General features: G+C 45.5%; 1 protein-coding gene across 1 annotated transcript; it reads left to right on the top strand.

Annotated features, from left to right (window-relative positions):
* Positions 1-975: 975 nt before the first annotated feature.
* Positions 976-8,777, top strand: LOC109885144 (4-hydroxyphenylpyruvate dioxygenase-like protein). Its single transcript, XM_031821046.1, has 5 exons — positions 976-1,767; positions 2,169-2,335; positions 6,088-6,239; positions 7,433-7,569; positions 8,304-8,777. The coding sequence occupies exons 1-5, from the start codon at positions 1,064-1,066 to the stop codon at positions 8,494-8,496; spliced, it is 1,353 nt and encodes a 450-aa protein (XP_031676906.1). The 5' UTR covers positions 976-1,063; the 3' UTR covers positions 8,497-8,777.
* Positions 8,778-18,090: the final 9,313 nt, after the last annotated feature.

Genomic DNA, 18,090 nt, shown 5'->3' with positions numbered 1-18,090 from the left:
ACTGGTCAGCTGATATGTAACATACCTATCTAGGAGCTGTAAGATCTGATCACTGGTCAGCTGATATGTAACATACCTATTCAGGAGCTGTTGGTTGATGCATGCAACGTCTGAGCAGGGGAACGCATAGAGACCCTGAGAGACGACTGCTCTGAGCAGGGAGCAGCATAGAGACCCTGAGAGACGACTGCTCTGAGCAGGGACGGACTGGGAATGAAAAATGGCCCTGGACTTTTTGACTCAGACCGGCCGTTCAACCCCCCCCCCCCCAGCAATACACCAGCCACCCACACAACCCACGCCACACTTTATGTAAACAAGTTTACTGAACAAAATGTATAACAATAACTTTTAGTAAATAGAACAAGGGGAACATGTCTCTGGAACCATCTGACCAGTAGAATACAGGAAGAAATGTGTCCTCTTAAAATAATACAACAATTGGGGTGGCATCCTGGCTCTGACTCAGTTTACATCTGTCAGATGCACACATTTTTTTTTTACCTTTATTTAACGAGGCAAGTCAGTTAAGAACACATTTTTATTTTCAATGACGGCCTACCGGGGAACAGTGGGTACACAACCAATTTTTTTTTCGTAGGTTTTGTTTCCGTCATTAAATCCTTGCGCAAGACAAATGGTCTACATTGGTGGTTCGTCTCCAGTTTGTTAATGCTAAGTACTAACTAGTCAGTTATCATAACTATTCATGCATAACAAGGAGTTCAACGTTTGAATAATTAGTAATTTTTTATATACATCCAGATGTATACATCCAGATGTCACCACGAAATAGAGATGGGAAGCTGGGGGGCCCAGGGGACGTTCGAACGGACTGGACCAAATGTCATTGGCTGGGAGAGAGACTGACAGATGTAATGCCCAACGGCAGTGACACTCGCCTGGCCCAGTCAGACACACATTGATTGGTTCTTTTTATTTAAGCGGGGGGCTTGGGTAATTTATATTTAGCAATGTATCAGCCCTAATTGTCAAACTGGATAATATATAAAGTATTTTTCTTTTCGGTGACACACACGCGCCAGCCTACCATCATAACAAGATGGCAGCCTCCTTGAGCCGGTTGCACCACATTTCACTTCACGTTACAAACGTGGATAAAATAGCGTATGAACTTGTTTCTAAATTTAAGTTTAATTTATTTGTTGCGAGGTTGACGGAGAAGTCAAAACAGTTGGCTTTCAGGAAAGGAGCGGCAGTTTTCGTCGTCAATGAAAGACCATTGAATGGAGTAACACTATCGAGCAAGAGAGGGATTTCTCCTTCAGAATCGGAACCGGGATGGACGAACAACATTCAAACCGGGATAAAGAACGACAAGGATCCGAAATGTCTCTACGATGTCAACCCACACTATTCCGTCGATACCGCGTCTAACGTCTGTTTCGAAGTAGAAAACGTGGAAAGGTCATTCAAGTCCCTTCGCAACCTTGGCTGCGATTTCTTGGTGCCTCCGACAGAGGTGTGTGACGAGAAAGGGATTGTCACCTATTCAGTCGTCAAATCAATCGTGGGAAATGTCAACCACACGCTCATTGACACGAGTAAATACAAGGGGAGTTTCTTACCCGGGTTTCAGGAGGTTGAAAACGTGACGGAAAACGGCACACCGGTGTCTAAGAGTACGGAGTCTTGTCCAGTCACTCATTTTGATCACATCACCTATGCTTGTCCGAGACGGTGCACACCGCAAGTGATGAGCTGGTATGAGAGGCACTTTGGCTTTCAGAGGTTCTTCATTGACAGGTTAAGTGGCTTTTTAACATTTTTATGTAATGATTCTGCAATTTGAAAATAATGAATTGTTAGATGATGATTACTGATCATGTGATTTGAATGAAAGTTTATTGTGAGTATAGAACATTTTTTTGTTTGGGTTGGACACCAGACCTGTTAGTGCTGTCACGCCACTCTGTCATAAGCCACACATGTGGAATGATAGCACAAACTGGGTTTGGTACCCAGGCTACGCTATAAGGATAAACCCTATAATTAGGCATTTTTAATACTGATTAAATAGCATGTCTATGGGATTAACAATGAAGACTAATAGATGCTCTTTCTGTAAGTGTGGGTTTTTTTCCCCATCTTTTTACAAATGTTTCACCTGGGACAATAAATAAATGGATTCTGTCTGTTTCCCTTAGTAATGAGGATGTGGATGAGGGCTATGTTCTGAACACGGAGGGCATTGGACTGCGTCTCACAGCCATGGAGTACTGGAAATGCAGCCAAACCGGAATCAAGCTTCCCTTCACAGTTGACAAACAACCGGACTGCAAGTTTGTCATTGCAGAGTCGCTGCCTGACCAAGGTCATCACTTTCAGAGCGTTAGACCGCTCATTTCTTAAAATGTTGTTTTTCCGTGCTTCCTCAAATCCTCTCTTCTCCTCTTTCTCACCTATTTTGGAAGGTCAAAGGTCCCTCCATATTTAATTGGATTTGAGGAGGTTAGGAGTAGAGGTTGACATGGGAATGAAAATGGAGTTAAATTCAATATGTGGTTGTATTGCCTAATTTTAGTTAAATGTTCTGACTAGTTCTAAGTCTCTCTGGATGAGAATCTATTCTAAATGACTTAAATAGATGGATGAGGACAGCACCCCCTGCAGGATGGTCTGTTCACTACTAGTGTGAATCTGTAGCCTACATCTGAGCACTGCGCATGTTTTTCAACAGATTAACATTTACAACGTCAACCTAAATAAATACAAGAACCCCTAAAGTGGCAGCACAGCACAAGTCAATCTATTTTTGTTTCATCTGGGCTTGATGGTAAAGTTGTTGGGGGTTTAGCTATGCTGCTTCAGGCTGCTTGGGCTTGATGGTAAAGTTGTTGGGGGTTTAGCTATGCTGCTTCAGGCTGCTTGGGCTTGATGGTAAAGTTGTTGGGGGTTTAGCTAGGCTGCTTCAGGCTGCTTGGGCTTAATGGTAAAGTTGTTGGGGGGATTAGCTATGCTGCTTCAGGCTGCTTGGGCTTGATGGTAAAGTTGTTGGGGGTTTAGCTATGCTGCTTCAGGCTGCTTGGGCTTCATGGTAAAGTTGTTGGGGGTTTAGCTAGGCTGCTTCAGGCTGCTTGGGCTTCATGGTAAAGTTGTTGGGGGTTTAGCTAGGCTGCTTGGCCAGCTCTCCTGTTGGTAGACTATTTGATTAAACCTCAGCACTTAAACTTTTTTTTTTTTTTACAAGTCGTGTACTCGGAGTTGTCTTTGACAACAAAGAAACCAATCAAATTTAGCTTAAACATTGTTCTTTCCTTGGCTGTGATGTTAGTGATGGGTCCTTGGCTGTGATGTTAGTGATGGGTCCTTGGCTGTGATGTTAGTGATGGGTCCTTGGCTGTGATGTTAGTGATGGGTCCTTGGCTGTGATGTTAGTGATGGGTCCTTGGCTGTGATGTTAGTGATGGGTCCTTGGCTGTGATGTTAGTGATGGGTCCTTGGCTGTGATGTTAGTGATGGGTCCTTGGCTGTGATGTTAGTGATGGGTCCTTGGCTGTGATGTTAGTGATGGGTCCTTGGCTGTGATGTTAGTGATGGGTCCTTGGCTGTGATGTTAGTGATGGGTCCTTGGCTGTGATGGGTCCTTGGCTGTGATGTTAGTGATGGGTCCTTGGCTGTGATGGGTCCTTGGCTGTGATGTTAGTGATGGGTCCTTGGCTGTGATGTTAGTGATGGGACCTTGGCTGTAATGTTAGTGATGGGTCCTTGGCTGTGAACGGTCCTTGGCTGTGATGTTAGTGATGGGTCCTTGGCTGTGATGTTAGTGATGGGACCTTGGCTGTAATGTTAGTGATGGGTCCTTGGCTGTGAACGGTCCTTGGCTGTGATGTTAGTGATGGGTCCTTGGCTGTGATGTTAGTGATGGGTCCTTGGCTGTGATGTTAGTGATGGGTCCTTGGCTGTGATGTTAGTGATGGGTCCTTGGCTGTGATGGGTCCTTGGCTGTGATGTTAGTGATGGGTCCTTGGCTGTGATGTTAGTGATGGGACCTTGGCTGTAATGTTAGTGATGGGTCCTTGGCTGTGAACGGTCCTTGGCTGTGATGTTAGTGATGGGTCCTTGGCTGTGATGTTAGTGATGGGACCTTGGCTGTAATGTTAGTGATGGGTCCTTGGCTGTGAACGGTCCTTGGCTGTGATGTTAGTGATGGGTCCTTGGCTGTGATGTTAGTGATGGGTCCTTGGCTGTGATGTTAGTGATGGGTCCTTGGCTGTGATGTTAGTGATGGGTCCTTGGCTGTGATGTTAGTGATGGGTCCTTGGCTGTGATGTTAGTGATGGGTCCTTGGCTGTGATGTTAGTGATGGGTCCTTGGCTGTGATGTTAGTGATGGGTCCTTGGCTGTGATGTTAGTGATGGGTCCTTGGCTGTGATGTTAGTGATGGGTCCTTGGCTGTGATGTTAGTGATGGGTCCTTGGCTGTGATGGGTCCTTGGCTGTGATGGGTCCTTGGCTGTAATGTTAGTGATGGGGTCCTTGGCTGTGATGGGTCCTTGGCTGTGATGGGTCCTTGGCTGTGATGTTAGTGATGGGACCTTGGCTGTAATGTTAGTGATGGGTCCTTGGCTGTGAACGGTCCTTGGCTGTGATGTTAGTGATGGGTCCTTGGCTGTGATGTTAGTGATGGGTCCTTGGCTGTGATGTTAGTGATGGGTCCTTGGCTGTGATGTTAGTGATGGGTCCTTGGCTGTGATGTTAGTGATGGGTCCTTGGCTGTAATGTTAGTGATGGGTCCTTGGCTGTGATGTTAGTGATGGGTCCTTGGCTGTGATGGGTCCTTGGCTGTGATGTTAGTGATGGGTCCTTGGCTGTGATGGGTCCTTGGCTGTAATGTTAGTGATGGGTCCTTGGCTGTGATGTTAGTGATGGGTCCTTGGCTGTGATGGGTCCTTGGCTGTGATGTTAGTGATGGGTCCTTGGCTGTGATGGGTCCTTGGCTGTGATGTTAGTGATGGGTCCTTGGCTGTGATGTTAGTGATGGGTCCTTGGCTGTGATGTTAGTGATGGGTCCTTGGCTGTGATGTTAGTGATGGGTCCTTGGCTGTGATGTTAGTGATGGGTCCTTGGCTGTGATGTTAGTGATGGGTCCTTGGCTGTAATGTTAGTGATGGGTCCTTGGCTGTGATGTTAGTGATGGGACCTTGGCTGTGATGGGTCCTTGGCTGTGATGTTAGTGATGGGTCCTTGGCTGTGATGTTAGTGATGGGTCCTTGGCTGTGATGTTAGTGATGGGTCATTGGCTGTGATGTTAGTGATGGGTCCTTGGCTGTAATGTTAGTGATGGGTCCTTGGCTGTGATGTTAGTGATGGGTCCTTGGCTGTGATGGGTCCTTGGCTGTGATGTTAGTGATGGGTCCTTGGCTGTGATGGGTCCTTGGCTGTGATGTTAGTGATGGGTCCTTGGCTGTGATGGGTCCTTGGCTGTGATGGGTCCTTGGCTGTGATGTTAGTGATGGGTCCTTGGCTGTGATGTTAGTGATGGGTCCTTGGCTGTGATGTTAGTGATGGGTCCTTGGCTGTGATGGGTCCTTGGCTGTGATGTTAGTGATGGGTCCTTGGCTGTGATGTTAGTGATGGGACCTTGGCTGCAACAAGACATTGTTATTCCTCCATTGAAGACTTCATCATTTATCCTGGTAATGTCGGTTAGCATCTGAAGTAACCTAATGACTGACGCGAGAGTGAGCCAAGGGGAAAATGACCTTTTATTTAATTTCTTTACTCAAATTGCTACACTGTTGTTGTTTTGAAGAAATGCTCCACACATGTCATAACTCTGCACCTAAAAACTCAGTTTATAGCTATTTGTATAGACTGTTGATCCTGTCCCGAGATGGACTCAAGAACCTCACTCCCATTCCTGCCAGAACCGGGTGGGACCGGTAACATCCTGCCGGTGTCCTGTTTCCGGTGTCAACCTCTAGTTAGGAGAGACGATGTGAGGAATAGATGGATTGAGAGAAAGAGCCAATGCATTTACCCATGACCAATTTTCATTCTAATGAATTACCACCTGCCGAGACCTGAATGGTGTCTATCTCGGTCTGAATGGTGTCTGTTTCAGGCAGGAACCAGGTGGACACCTTTCTGGAGCAGCACGGAGGCCCAGGGATCCAGCACATTGGATTGTACACACAGGACATAGTGTCCACAGCACAGACCATGGGCCAGGCAGGAGTCCACTTCTTCTCTCCTCCTCCTGCCTACTACACGGAGGTTTGTCTCATTCAGTCACCATGGCACCCAATGGCTCATCCCAAATGGAAAGACCTAGAGGATTTGCTTGGTATAAGCAATGTGGTGAAACTTCCACTTAGCCTATCAGAGAGCAGGGTGGAGCTACTACCATATTGATTGCACCTAATAATTATACATTTATTTAACTTTTCATAGCACTTTTCATAATCTACAATCTCCTTCACTCATGTCCGTCTCTCACGCATGTCTGACGTTGTTCAGTCGTCTGACGCCCGACTGCACAACGGATGACGTGGCACGCAACCATTTGTTAATGAAACGCCTGCGTATCTAGTCAGGCAGGATGTTGAACGTTACGTCTACTACCACTGTGCCCGTTGACCCCTGTGTCTGTCCTGTGGCAGGAAGTTGAACGTTATATCTACTACCACTGTGCTTTTTGACCCCCGTGACTGTCCTATAGCAGGAAGTCGAACATTACGTCTACTACCACTGTGCTCGTTGACCCCCGTGTCTCTCCTTTAGCAGGAAGTCGAACATTACGTCTACTACCACTGTGCTCGTTGACCCCTGTGTCTGTCCTGTGGCAGGAAGTCTAACATTACGTCTACTACCACTGTGCTCGTTGACCCCCGTGTCTCTCCTTTAGCAGGAAGTCGAACATTACGTCTACTACCACTGTGCTCGTTGACCCCCGTGTCTCTCCTTTAGCAGGAAGTCGAACATTACGTCTACTACCACTGTGCCCGTTGACCCCTGTGTCTGTCCTGTGGCAGGAAGTTGAACGTTATATCTACTACCACTGTGCTCTTTGACCCCCGTGTCTGTCCTATAGCAGGAAGTCGAAAATTACGTCTACTACCACTGTGCTCGTTGACCCCCGTGTCTCTCCTTTAGCAGGAAGTCGAACATTACGTCTACTACCACTGTGCTCGTTGACCCCCGTGTCTCTCCTTTAGCAGGAAGTCAAACATTACGTCTACTACCACTGTGCTCGTTGACCCCCGTGTCTGTCCTGTGGCAGGAAGTCGAACATTACGTCTACTACCACTGTGCTCGTTGACCCCCGTGTCTGTCCTATAGCAGGAAGTCGAACGTTACGTCTACTACCACTGTGCTCTTTGACCCCCGTGTCTCTCCTTTAGCAGGAAGTCGAACATTACGTCTACTACCACTGTGCTCGTTGACCCCCGTGTCTTGTCCTGTGGCAGGTGGGTAAGCAGCAGGAGATGGAGGACGCAGGTTACGACCCCCAGATGCTGTCTCAGCACAGCATCCTCCTGGACACAGACCTGCGCCAGGTCCAGACTGACCCTTCCTGTCAGACTACGGACACGCAGAAGAAAAGGTACCAGATTCATTAGCCTGTAGGTATCAAATGCTAGTGTTCCTTAAAGGCTGTCGTGGGTTTTCAATACAGTACTTTATTTCAGCTCTGATGAGACCGCAGTATGTCTACTGCTCTGCTTCATCACAACACAGAGTGTAGAGGTCAGAGTGTAGAGGTCAGAGTGTAAATGTTTTCTAATGATGATCAGAAACCACCTTCAAGGAAGTGAGACACCCAGTGTCCTTTTACTGACTGACTGAGGTCGAAGCTACCCAATATATCTAACCTATGTTTTCCTCTCTTCTCATTCCCTCTGAACAGATACCTGCTCCAGGCGTTCACCCAGCCCATCTTCTCATTCCCTCTAAACAGATACCTGCTCCAGGCGTTCACCCAACCCATCTTCTCATTCCCAGATACCTGCTCCAGGCGTTCACCAAGCCCATCTTCTCATTCCCAGATACCTGCTCCGGGCGTTCACCAAGCCCATCTTCTCATTCCCAGATACCTGCTCCGGGCGTTCACCCAGCCCATCTTCTCATTCCCTCTAAACAGATACCTGCTCCAGGCGTTCACCAAGCCCATCTTCTCATTCCCTCTAAACAGATACTTGCTCCAGGCGTTCACCCAGCCCATGTTCCCATTCCCTCTTAAACAGATACCTGCTCCAGGCGTTCACCCATCTTCTCATTCCCTCCTAAACAGATACCTGCTCCAGGCGTTCACCCATCTTCTCATTCCCTCCTAAACAGATACCTGCTCCAGGTGTTCACCAAGCCCATCTTCTCAGAGGACACCTTCTTCCTGGAGCTAATCGAGAGGAGAGGTGCGTCAGGGTTCGGAGAGGGGAACATCCAAGCCCTGTGGAGGTCTGTCCAGGCATACATGGACACAGAGAGGGCAGAGACTGAGGCACAAGGAGAGAACACGATTCACAGAACATAACCCCAGAACCAAAGCACTCCCACAGCGCATAACATTTTACAGCGAACACTGCAGCGAACTCCTTCCTCCGCTACTCTTTCGTCTGTGTGAGGCTAAAATACACAGATTTTCCCGGGGAGCTGTGGAGCGCCGGGGAAGCTGTGGAGCGCCGGGGAAGCTGTGGCGCGCCGGGGAAGGGGAAGCTGTGGTGCGCCGGGGAAGCATTGAATGATTGTGTTTATGATTCTGTTATTAAATGTGTATGTTTTAATGATTTTTCATTAAATCATATATGACTAATATTTTTATGGCCTATATAAATGAATTCATGTGGGCAGAATATTATACCCCAAGTCTACAGTTCTGGTCAGAGGTTGCGTTTTCTTTAGTTTTACTATTTTCTATGTTGTAGAATAATAGTGAAGACATCACAACTATATAAAATAACACATGAAATCATATAGTAAACAAAAAGTGTTTAACAACATGAAAATATATTTTAGATTCTTCAAAGGAGCCTCCATTTGCTTTTACTGTTTTCCACACTCTTGGCGTTCACTCAACCAGATTCATGAGGATCTCTTGTCCAATCGTCTTGAAGGAGGTCTTTGGTGGTGGGAAAACCAGCTAGTTGCTGCTCCCATTATCATTTCACCTCGTCGTTGCAATGCCTCAGTGAACTTCCAACCGGTGGGTTATAGGGCTGTTACGGTGACCAAATTACCTCCACAACGTCTGTCAAGTTCAACGTGACCGTTTAGCTGATGGTCATTAGTAGCCTACCAAACTTGCTAACGGTGGTACTCAGCATTCTGTCTCTAATCTCTCTGACATCAATGCAAATGTTGTGGAAAATCTAATCAAACATTAAAGTTCATGTTGCGCAACATTTTCATAGGCTATGCAATTGCGTGAGAACAGAGTGATGGCCTCTACTAAAAAGAGGAGGATCCCATCCGCTTTCTATAGGCTACGCCTACTATATTTATTTCTCAACTTTCCTAATATTAAGCACATTGCTTCTCTTTATAACAGGAGCATTGTCTACCTGGCTGGCATGAAATTGAACCACGGGAAAAGCGTCCTCCATTCGCTATGTAAGTGCATAGATGCCATGTATTTTAATGTCTAATTTCACATGATCATGGCTCACATCAACACCATCATGCCGGAAACCCGAGACCCACTCCAATTCGCATACCGCCACAACAGATCCACACGGATGACGTGATCTCAATCGCACTCCACACTGCCCTTGCTTCAGGTCCTGAGCTACAGTTAGATTTGGGTATGTCATTTTAGGCAAAAATTGAATCTAAAAAGGGTACGATCCTTGGGTAAGCACACCTAATACCTGTTGTATTTGGCGCATGTGACAAATAACATTTTATTTGAGAGTGCAGACACAACAGGGACATGTTACAAGGCAAATTAGTCAATATTAACTATATCTGCAAAGTCTTTTAACTTAAAATAGTATAATTTTTTTAATCTAGTTACCCAGAGTCTCATGAACTCATGATTCCATTTGTATGTCTTTACATGAAGGAAGCTACAGGTAGTTTTGCTCTCCAATGTTCACAAGCCTTACAACAATGACAGGAAGTCTACCGGGACAGAGACACAACAATGACAGGAAGTCTACCGGGACAGAGAAGGCAGGGACACAACAAGGACAGGAAGTCTACCGGTACAGAGAAGGCAGGGACACAACAATGACAGGAAGTCTACCGGTACAGAGACACAACGACAGGAAGTCTACCGGTACAGAGAAGGCAGGGACACAACAAGGACAGGAAGTCTACCGGGACAGAGAAGGCAGAGACACAACAAGGACAGGAAGTCTACCGGTACAGAGACACAACAAGGACAGGAAGTCTACAAGGACAGGAAGGATCTGGACACAGTTCCTGGATGCTGAAAATGTCCCAGTTCTTCCATGGCCTGCATGCCCACCAGACATGTCACCCATTGAACATGTTTGGGATGCTCTGGATCGACGTGTATGACAGCGTCTTCCAGTATCCAGCAACTTCGGACAGCCGTTAAAGAGGACTGGGACAACATTCTGTACATTCTGGGAAAAAACACTTCTGTACCACACACTGAATATTACTGTCAAGCATAGAGACTACACTTCTGTACAACACACTGAATATTACTGTCAAGCATAGACACTACACTTCTGGACAACACACTGAATATTACTGTCAAGCATAGACACTACACTTCTGTACAACACACTGGCTATTACTGTCAAGCATAGACACTACACTTCTGTATAACACACTGAATATTACTATCAAGCATAGACACTACACTTCTGGACAACACACTGAATATTACTATCAAGCATAGACACTACACTTCTGTACAACACACTGGCTATTACTGTCAAGCATAGACACTACACTTCTGTACAACACACTGGCTATTACTGTCAAGCATAGATACTACACTTCTGTATAACACACTGAATATTACTGTCAAGCATAGAGACTACACTTCTGGACAACACACTGAATATTACTGTCAAGCATAGACACTACACTTCTGTACAACACACTGGCTATTACTGTCAAGCATAGAGACTACACTTCTGGACAACACACTGAATATTACTGTCAAGCATAGACACTACACTTCTGTACAACACACTGGCTATTACTGTCAAGCATAGAGACTACACTTCTGGACAACACACTGAATATTACTGTCAAGCATAGACACTACACTTCTGTACAACACACTGGCTATTACTGTCAAGCATAGACACTACACTTCTGGACAACACACTGAATATTACTATCAAGCATAGAGACTACACTTCTGGACAAAACACTGAATATTACTGCCAAGCATAGACACTACACTTCTGTATAACACACTGGCTATTACTGTCAAGCATAGACACTACACTTCTGTATAACACACTGAATATTACTATCAAGCATAGAGACTACACTTCTGGACAACACACTGAATATTACTATCAAGCATAGACACTACACTTCTGGACAACACACTGAATGTTACTGTCAAGCATAGAGACTACACTTCTTCTGTACACTTTGTTTTACACAACCAACAACATTGATGGGCATTGCTCCAGAACCCCCCCTCCCGTTGACACGCTGTCCCATCCCCCAAAATGGCCTCCACCTCTACTCCTGAGTCATGGGCTCCCAGAGCCAAAGACAAGGCCCAATCCCAGATGGACTCCTATGTCCTGTGGTCCTTTGCCCCCCCAAATTATTACATTATCCTGGAGGGGCGTTAAGGTTGAATGATCTCATCTCTTTGCTATGAGCTGTGGATGAACTAAATGTCTGACAGGTGGTTGTGTCAATAACTGGGTATCTATGGCGACCAGATGGTCCTTTCATGTTTTTCTGGTCTCATATTAGTTTCCAAAGGTCACCCTGTATTCCCTATGTAGTGCACTACTTTTGACCAGGGCTCATAGGGCTCTGGTGAAAAGTAGTGCACTACGTAGGGAATAGGGTGCCATTTGGGAAGACACCTCTGTTAATCTGGGCTCCCGAGTGGCGCAGCGGTCTAAGACACTGCATCTCAGTGCAAGAGGCGTCACTACAGTCCCTGGTTCGAATTCAGGCTAAATCACATACGGCTGTGATTGGGAGTCCCGGGCCAAACCCAGTGTTGTCCGGTTTTGGCTGAGGCAAGCCGTCATTGTAAATAAGAATTTGTTTCTTAACTGACTTGCTTAGTGAAATAAAGGTTAAATAAAAAGAAATACAAATAATCACCTGCTTGGATTTGGTCAACTGTTTCCATGACAACAGTCGGATGCTAGTACATTTCCCGTTTGATCAATCGTCAAAACTACTAATTGGTGATTCCACTCAGCATAAAGAGTTGCTCAACAGAAGGCAAATGGATGTAGTTCTGCAACTCTGTCAGTTGGTGTCCCTGTTTTCCTTTCACGTAAATGTTGTCTTGTCTGTAGCAGCCTGCCTTGTCTCGATTGGTAATTAAAGAGATTATACTTAGCTTTGATGGTCTACTACGGGAAAGGGCCCTTTATTGGTAGATGGCTAACTGCAACACACCATCCTCAGTTAGCACCTCTACACCTGGCTACGGTAGTGAACATTAGTGACAGTTTGTGCATTTCAAAGTTCGTAACTTGGATCGCAAATTACTTACAGTGCAATAAAATGTTTGTTACAAGCAAAGACAGACATGAAATGGCTTGAATGACCATGAAATAAATTGTGTAGAAATGTATGAATTTATTTTAAATCGTTTTTTTTTGCTTTAGTTTTATTGATGAGAGGTGGGTTGTCTTTTTTTGAGAGCTTTTAGATAAAAAAAAAATAGGCTAAAATAAGCTGTATGTTTCAAATAATGATCATGTTAATTAGAAACCCAGATGGCATGCATACAGTCTCCTGGCTGCACACATCCCCTGCATGGGGTTCTGGAGCTAGGACCTTTACTTCCTGCATGAGGTTCTGGAGCTAGGACCTTTACTTCCTGCATGAGGTTCTGGAGCTAGGACCTTTACTTCCTGCATGAGGTTCTGGAACTAGGACCATTGCTTCCTGCATGGGGTTCTGGAACTAGGACCATTGCTTCCTGCATGGGGTTCTGGAACTAGGACCATTGCTTCCTGCATGGGGTTCTGGAACTAGGACCATTGCTTCCTGCATGGGGTTCTGGAACTAGGACCATTGCTTCCTGCATGGGGTTCTGGAACTAGGACCATTGCTTCCTGCATGGGGTTCTGGAACTAAGACCATTACTTCCTGCAAGGGGTTCTGGAGCTAGGACCATTACTTCCTGCATGGGCTTCTTGAACTAGGACCATTACTTCCTACATGAGGTTCTGGAACTAGGACCATTACTTCCTGCATGAGGTTCTGGAGCTAGGACCATTACTTCCTACATGAGGTTCTGGAGCTAGGCCCATTACTTCCTGCATGAGGTTCTGGAGCTAGGACCATTACTTCCTGCATGAGGTTCTGGAACTAGGACCATTACTTCCTGCATGGGGTTCTGGAGCTAGGACCATTACTTCCTACATGAGGTTCTGGAGCTAGGACCATTACTTCCTGCATGAGGTTCTGACATTAACCACTACTGATAAGTGAAAGGTGACCTCAGCGATCGGGTTGGTTCCAGCAGGCCTATCATAACCACTACTGATAATGTCATGGGTGTGACCAACCAGTATCTTTGATGAATGGGCCAAGAGCTGATCTACACTGCCAATGCCCATCAATGGGGCTCTGGCAAAGACCTCACCTCCAACCCTTACCTCTTGCCTGCTCACCAACGGTTGTCGATGGGGAGAACAGAATTAGGAATTAGGTAGGTTTAGTCTAATTTGTTCAAACTTCAACATGTTTGTGTTTCAGATATTACCTATACTAACTGTCATTGGTTTTAAAAAAAACAGTCACTATTTGTTCCCAGAAACATGTATGGAGCCAGCACATGGAGACTAGCATGATGATGTGATGGAGTCCAGACTGACAGATGGGTTTGATACTGATGTCTCTGAATGGACAGAGACCTGGCACTCTGACAGACAGATACTGATGTCTCTGAATGGACAGAGACCTGGCACTCTGACAGACAGGCTTGATACTGATGTCTCTGAATGGACAGAGACCTGGCACTCTGACACAGGCTTGATACTGATGTCTCTGATTGGACAGAGACCTGGCACTCTGACAGACAGGCTTGATACTGATGTCTGAATGGAGAGAGACCTGGCACTCTGACAGACAGGCTTGATACTGATGTCTGAATGGAGAGAGACCTGGCACTCTGACAGACAGATACGGATGTCTCTGAATGGAGAGAGACCTGGCACTCTGACAGACAGGCGTGATACTGATGTCTCTGAATGGAGAGAGACCTGGCTCTGGATCAGGTATCAGTCAATATGAGGAGGGAGAAACCCTGTGTATTCTGGACCAGGATCAGGTATCAGTCAATATGTGGAGGGAGAAACCCTGTGTATTCTGGACCAGGATCAGGTATCAGTCAATATGGGAGGGAGAAACTCAGTGTATTCTGGACCAGGATCAGTCAATATGGGGAGGGAGAAACCCTGTGTATTCTGGACCAGGATCAGGTATCAGTCAATATGGGGAGGGAGAAACCCTGTGTATTCTGGACCAGGATCAGGTATCAGTCAATATTGGGAGGGAGAAACCCTGTATATTCTGTACCAGGATCAGTCAATATGGGAGGGAGAAACCCTGTGTATTCTGGACCAGGATCAGTCAATATGGGAGGGAGAAACCCTGTGTATTCTGGACCAGGATCAGGTATCAGTCAATATGGGAGGGAGAAACCCAGTGTATTCTGCACCAGGATCAGTCAATATGGGGAGGGAGAATCAAATCAAATCAAATCAAATTTATTTATATAGCCCTTCGTACATCAGCTGATATCTCAAAGTGCTGTACAGAAACCCAGCCTAAAACCCCAAACAGCAAGCAATGCAGGTGGAGAAGCACGGTGGCTAGGAAAAACTCCCTAGAAAGGCCAATACCTAGGAAGAAACCTAGAGAGGAACCAGGCTATGTGGGGTGGCCAGTCCTCTTCTGGCTGTGCCGGGTGGAGATTATAACAGAACATGGTCAAGATGTTCAATGTTCATAAATGACCAGCATGGTCGAATAATAATAAGGCAGAACAGTTGAAACTAGAGCAGCAGCACAGTCAGGTGGAAGTTGAAACTGGAGCAGCAGCATGGCCAGGTAGACTGGGGACAGCAAGGAGTCATCATGTATATGAGAAACCCTGTATATTCTGTATCAGGATCAGTCAATATGGGAGGGAGAAACCCTGTATATTCTGCACCAGGATCAGTCAACATGGAGAGGGAGAAACCCTGTGTATTCTGGACCAGGATCAGGTATCAGTCAATAGGAGGAGGGAGAAACCCTGTGTATTCTCGACCAGGATCAGGTATCAGTCAATATGGGAGGGAGAAACCCTGTGTATTCTGGACCAGGATCAGAGAACTACTGTTGTACATGGGACACAAGACAGGAAGGTATGACCACGCTGACATGTTACCACGGTAACCCCATTACCACCACACAGGAAGGTATGACCACTCTGACATGTTACCATGGTAACCCCATTACCACCACACAGGAAGGTATGAACACTCTCATATGTTATCATGGTAACCCCATTACCACCACACAGGAAGGTATGACCACTCTAACATGTTACCACGGTAACCACATTACCAGCACACAGGAAGGCATGAACACTCTCCTATGTTACCATGGTAACCCCATTACCACCACACAGGAAGGTATAAACACTCTGATGTGTTACCACGGTAACCCCATTACCACCAGACAGGAAGGTATGAACACTATGACGTGTTACCACGGTAACCCCATTAGCACCACACAGGAAGGTATGAACACTCTGACGTGTTACCATGGTAACCCCATTACCACCACACAGGAAGGTATAAACACTCTGATGTGTTACCATGGTAACCCCATTACCACCACACAGGAAGGTATGAACACTGATGTGTTACCACGGTAACCCCATTACCACCACACAGGAAGGTATAAACACTCTGATGTGTTACCATGGTAACCCCATTACCACCACACAGGAAGGTATGAACACTGATGTGTTACCACGGTAACCCCATTACCACCACACAGGAAGGTATGAACACTGATGTGTTACCACGGTAACCCCATTACCACCAGACAGGAATAAGAAAATAGCCCTCAAGAGTCTTATGGCTTGGGGGTAGAAGCTGTTAGGAAGTATTTTATTTATTTAGAATTGGCGTTCCGGTACTCCTCTAATCAAGGATAAATAATGAAACATGACTAGTGGTGAAATGCAGTTAACCCTCTGGCAGTCTCTATGGGGGTGCCACAGGGTTCAATTCTTGGACCGACTCTCTTCTCTGTATACATCAATGAGGTCGCTCTTGCTGCTGGTGAGTCTCTGATCCACCTCTACGCAGACGACACCATTCTGTATACTTCCGGCCCTTCTTTGGACACTGTGTTAACAACCCTCCAGGCAAGCTTCAATGCCATACAACTCTCCTTCCGTGGCCTCCAATTGCTCTTAAATACAAGTAAAACTAAATGCATGCTCTTCAACCGATCGCTACCTGCACCTACCCGCCTGTCCAACATCACTACTCTGGACGGCTCTGACTTAGAATACGTGGACAACTACAAATACTTAGGTGTCTGGTTAGACTGTAAACTCTCCTTCCAGACCCATATCAAACATCTCCAATCCAAAGTTAAATCTAGAATTGGCTTCCTATTTCGCAACAAAGCATCCTTCACTCATGCTGCCAAACATACCCTTGTAAAACTGACCATCCTACCAATCCTCGACTTTGGCGATGTCATTTACAAAATAGCCTCCAATACCCTACTCAACAAATTGGATGCAGTCTATCACAGTGCAATCCGTTTTGTCACCAAAGCCCCATATACTACCCACCATTGCGACCTGTACGCTCTCGTTGGCTGGCCCTCGCTTCATACTCGTCGCCAAACCCACTGGCTCCATGTCATCTACAAGACCCTGCTAGGCAAAGTCCCCCCTTATCTCAGCTCGCTGGTCACCATAGCATCTCCCACCTGTGGCACACGCTCCAGCAGGTATATCTCTCTAGTCACCCCCAGAACCAATTCTTTCTTTGGCCGCCTCTCCTTCCAGTCCTCTGCTGCCAATGACTGGAACGAACTACAAAAATCTCTGAAACTGGAAACACTTATCTCCCTCCCTAGCTTTAAGCACCAACTGTCAGAGCAGCTCACAGATTACTGCACCTGTACATAGCCCACCTATAATTTAGCCCAAACAACTACCTCTTTCCCAACTGTATTTAATTTTATTTATTTATTTTGCTCCTTTGCACCCCATTATTTTTATTTCTATTTTGCACATTCTTCCATTGCAAAACTACCATTCCAGTGTTTTACTTGCTATATTGTATTTACTTTGCCACCATGGCCTTTTTGCCTTTACCTCCCTTCTCACCTCATTTGCTCACATTGTATATAGACTTGTTTATACTGTATTATTGACTGTATGTTTGTTTTACTCCATGTGTAACTCTCTGTCGTTTTATCTGTCGAACTGCTTTGCTTTATCTTGGCCAGGTCGCAATTGTAAATGAGAACTTGTTCTCAACTTGCCTACCTGGTTAAATAAAGGTAAAATAAATAAATAAATAAAAAAAACTCAAATAAATTGGACCACATTTGCAACTTTTCCTGGACTAAAAACAAGTGTTCTATTGACATACTGCATAACATTATGCAAATATCTGGTGGTATTCTAGTGACATCATCCCAACCCATAATGCTTTTAGGTCATTTGAAAACACTTTACAAAAACACTTCCACTGTGAGACAAGTCACTCAAATAAAATATCCAACACTTTTCAGTAGTTTTGGTAATATAACAATGGTTATTAACCAATCCTTTATCGTGGTTTACACATACATGTGCATTGTGTAATCCTTGTACATATGACCTACTTTTTCACAAAGTTGTTTACGGTCAGTCAACAACTATTACAAACCTTTAAATCTGATTAATTTTTTTATGTGCTTTCGA

The sequence above is a fragment of the Oncorhynchus kisutch genome, unplaced genomic scaffold (genome assembly GCF_002021735.2).
Source record: "Oncorhynchus kisutch isolate 150728-3 unplaced genomic scaffold, Okis_V2 scaffold3820, whole genome shotgun sequence".
Classification (NCBI taxonomy): domain Eukaryota; kingdom Metazoa; phylum Chordata; class Actinopteri; order Salmoniformes; family Salmonidae; genus Oncorhynchus; species Oncorhynchus kisutch.
Note: the sequence above shows the minus strand (reverse complement) of the source record. Positions and strands in the feature narration are given on the sequence as shown.

Excerpts from the sequence above, each read along its gene's own strand:
- LOC109885144 (XM_031821046.1), top strand. The coding sequence starts at position 1,064 with ATGGCAGCCTCCTTGAGCCGGTTGCACCACATTTCACTTCACGTTACA. Across the intron at positions 2,336-6,087 it reads AGAGTCGCTGCCTGACCAAG|GCAGGAACCAGGTGGACACC; the intron begins GTCATCACTTTC and ends TGTCTGTTTCAG. Across the intron at positions 7,570-8,303 it reads ACGGACACGCAGAAGAAAAG|ATACCTGCTCCAGGTGTTCA; the intron begins GTACCAGATTCA and ends CCTCCTAAACAG.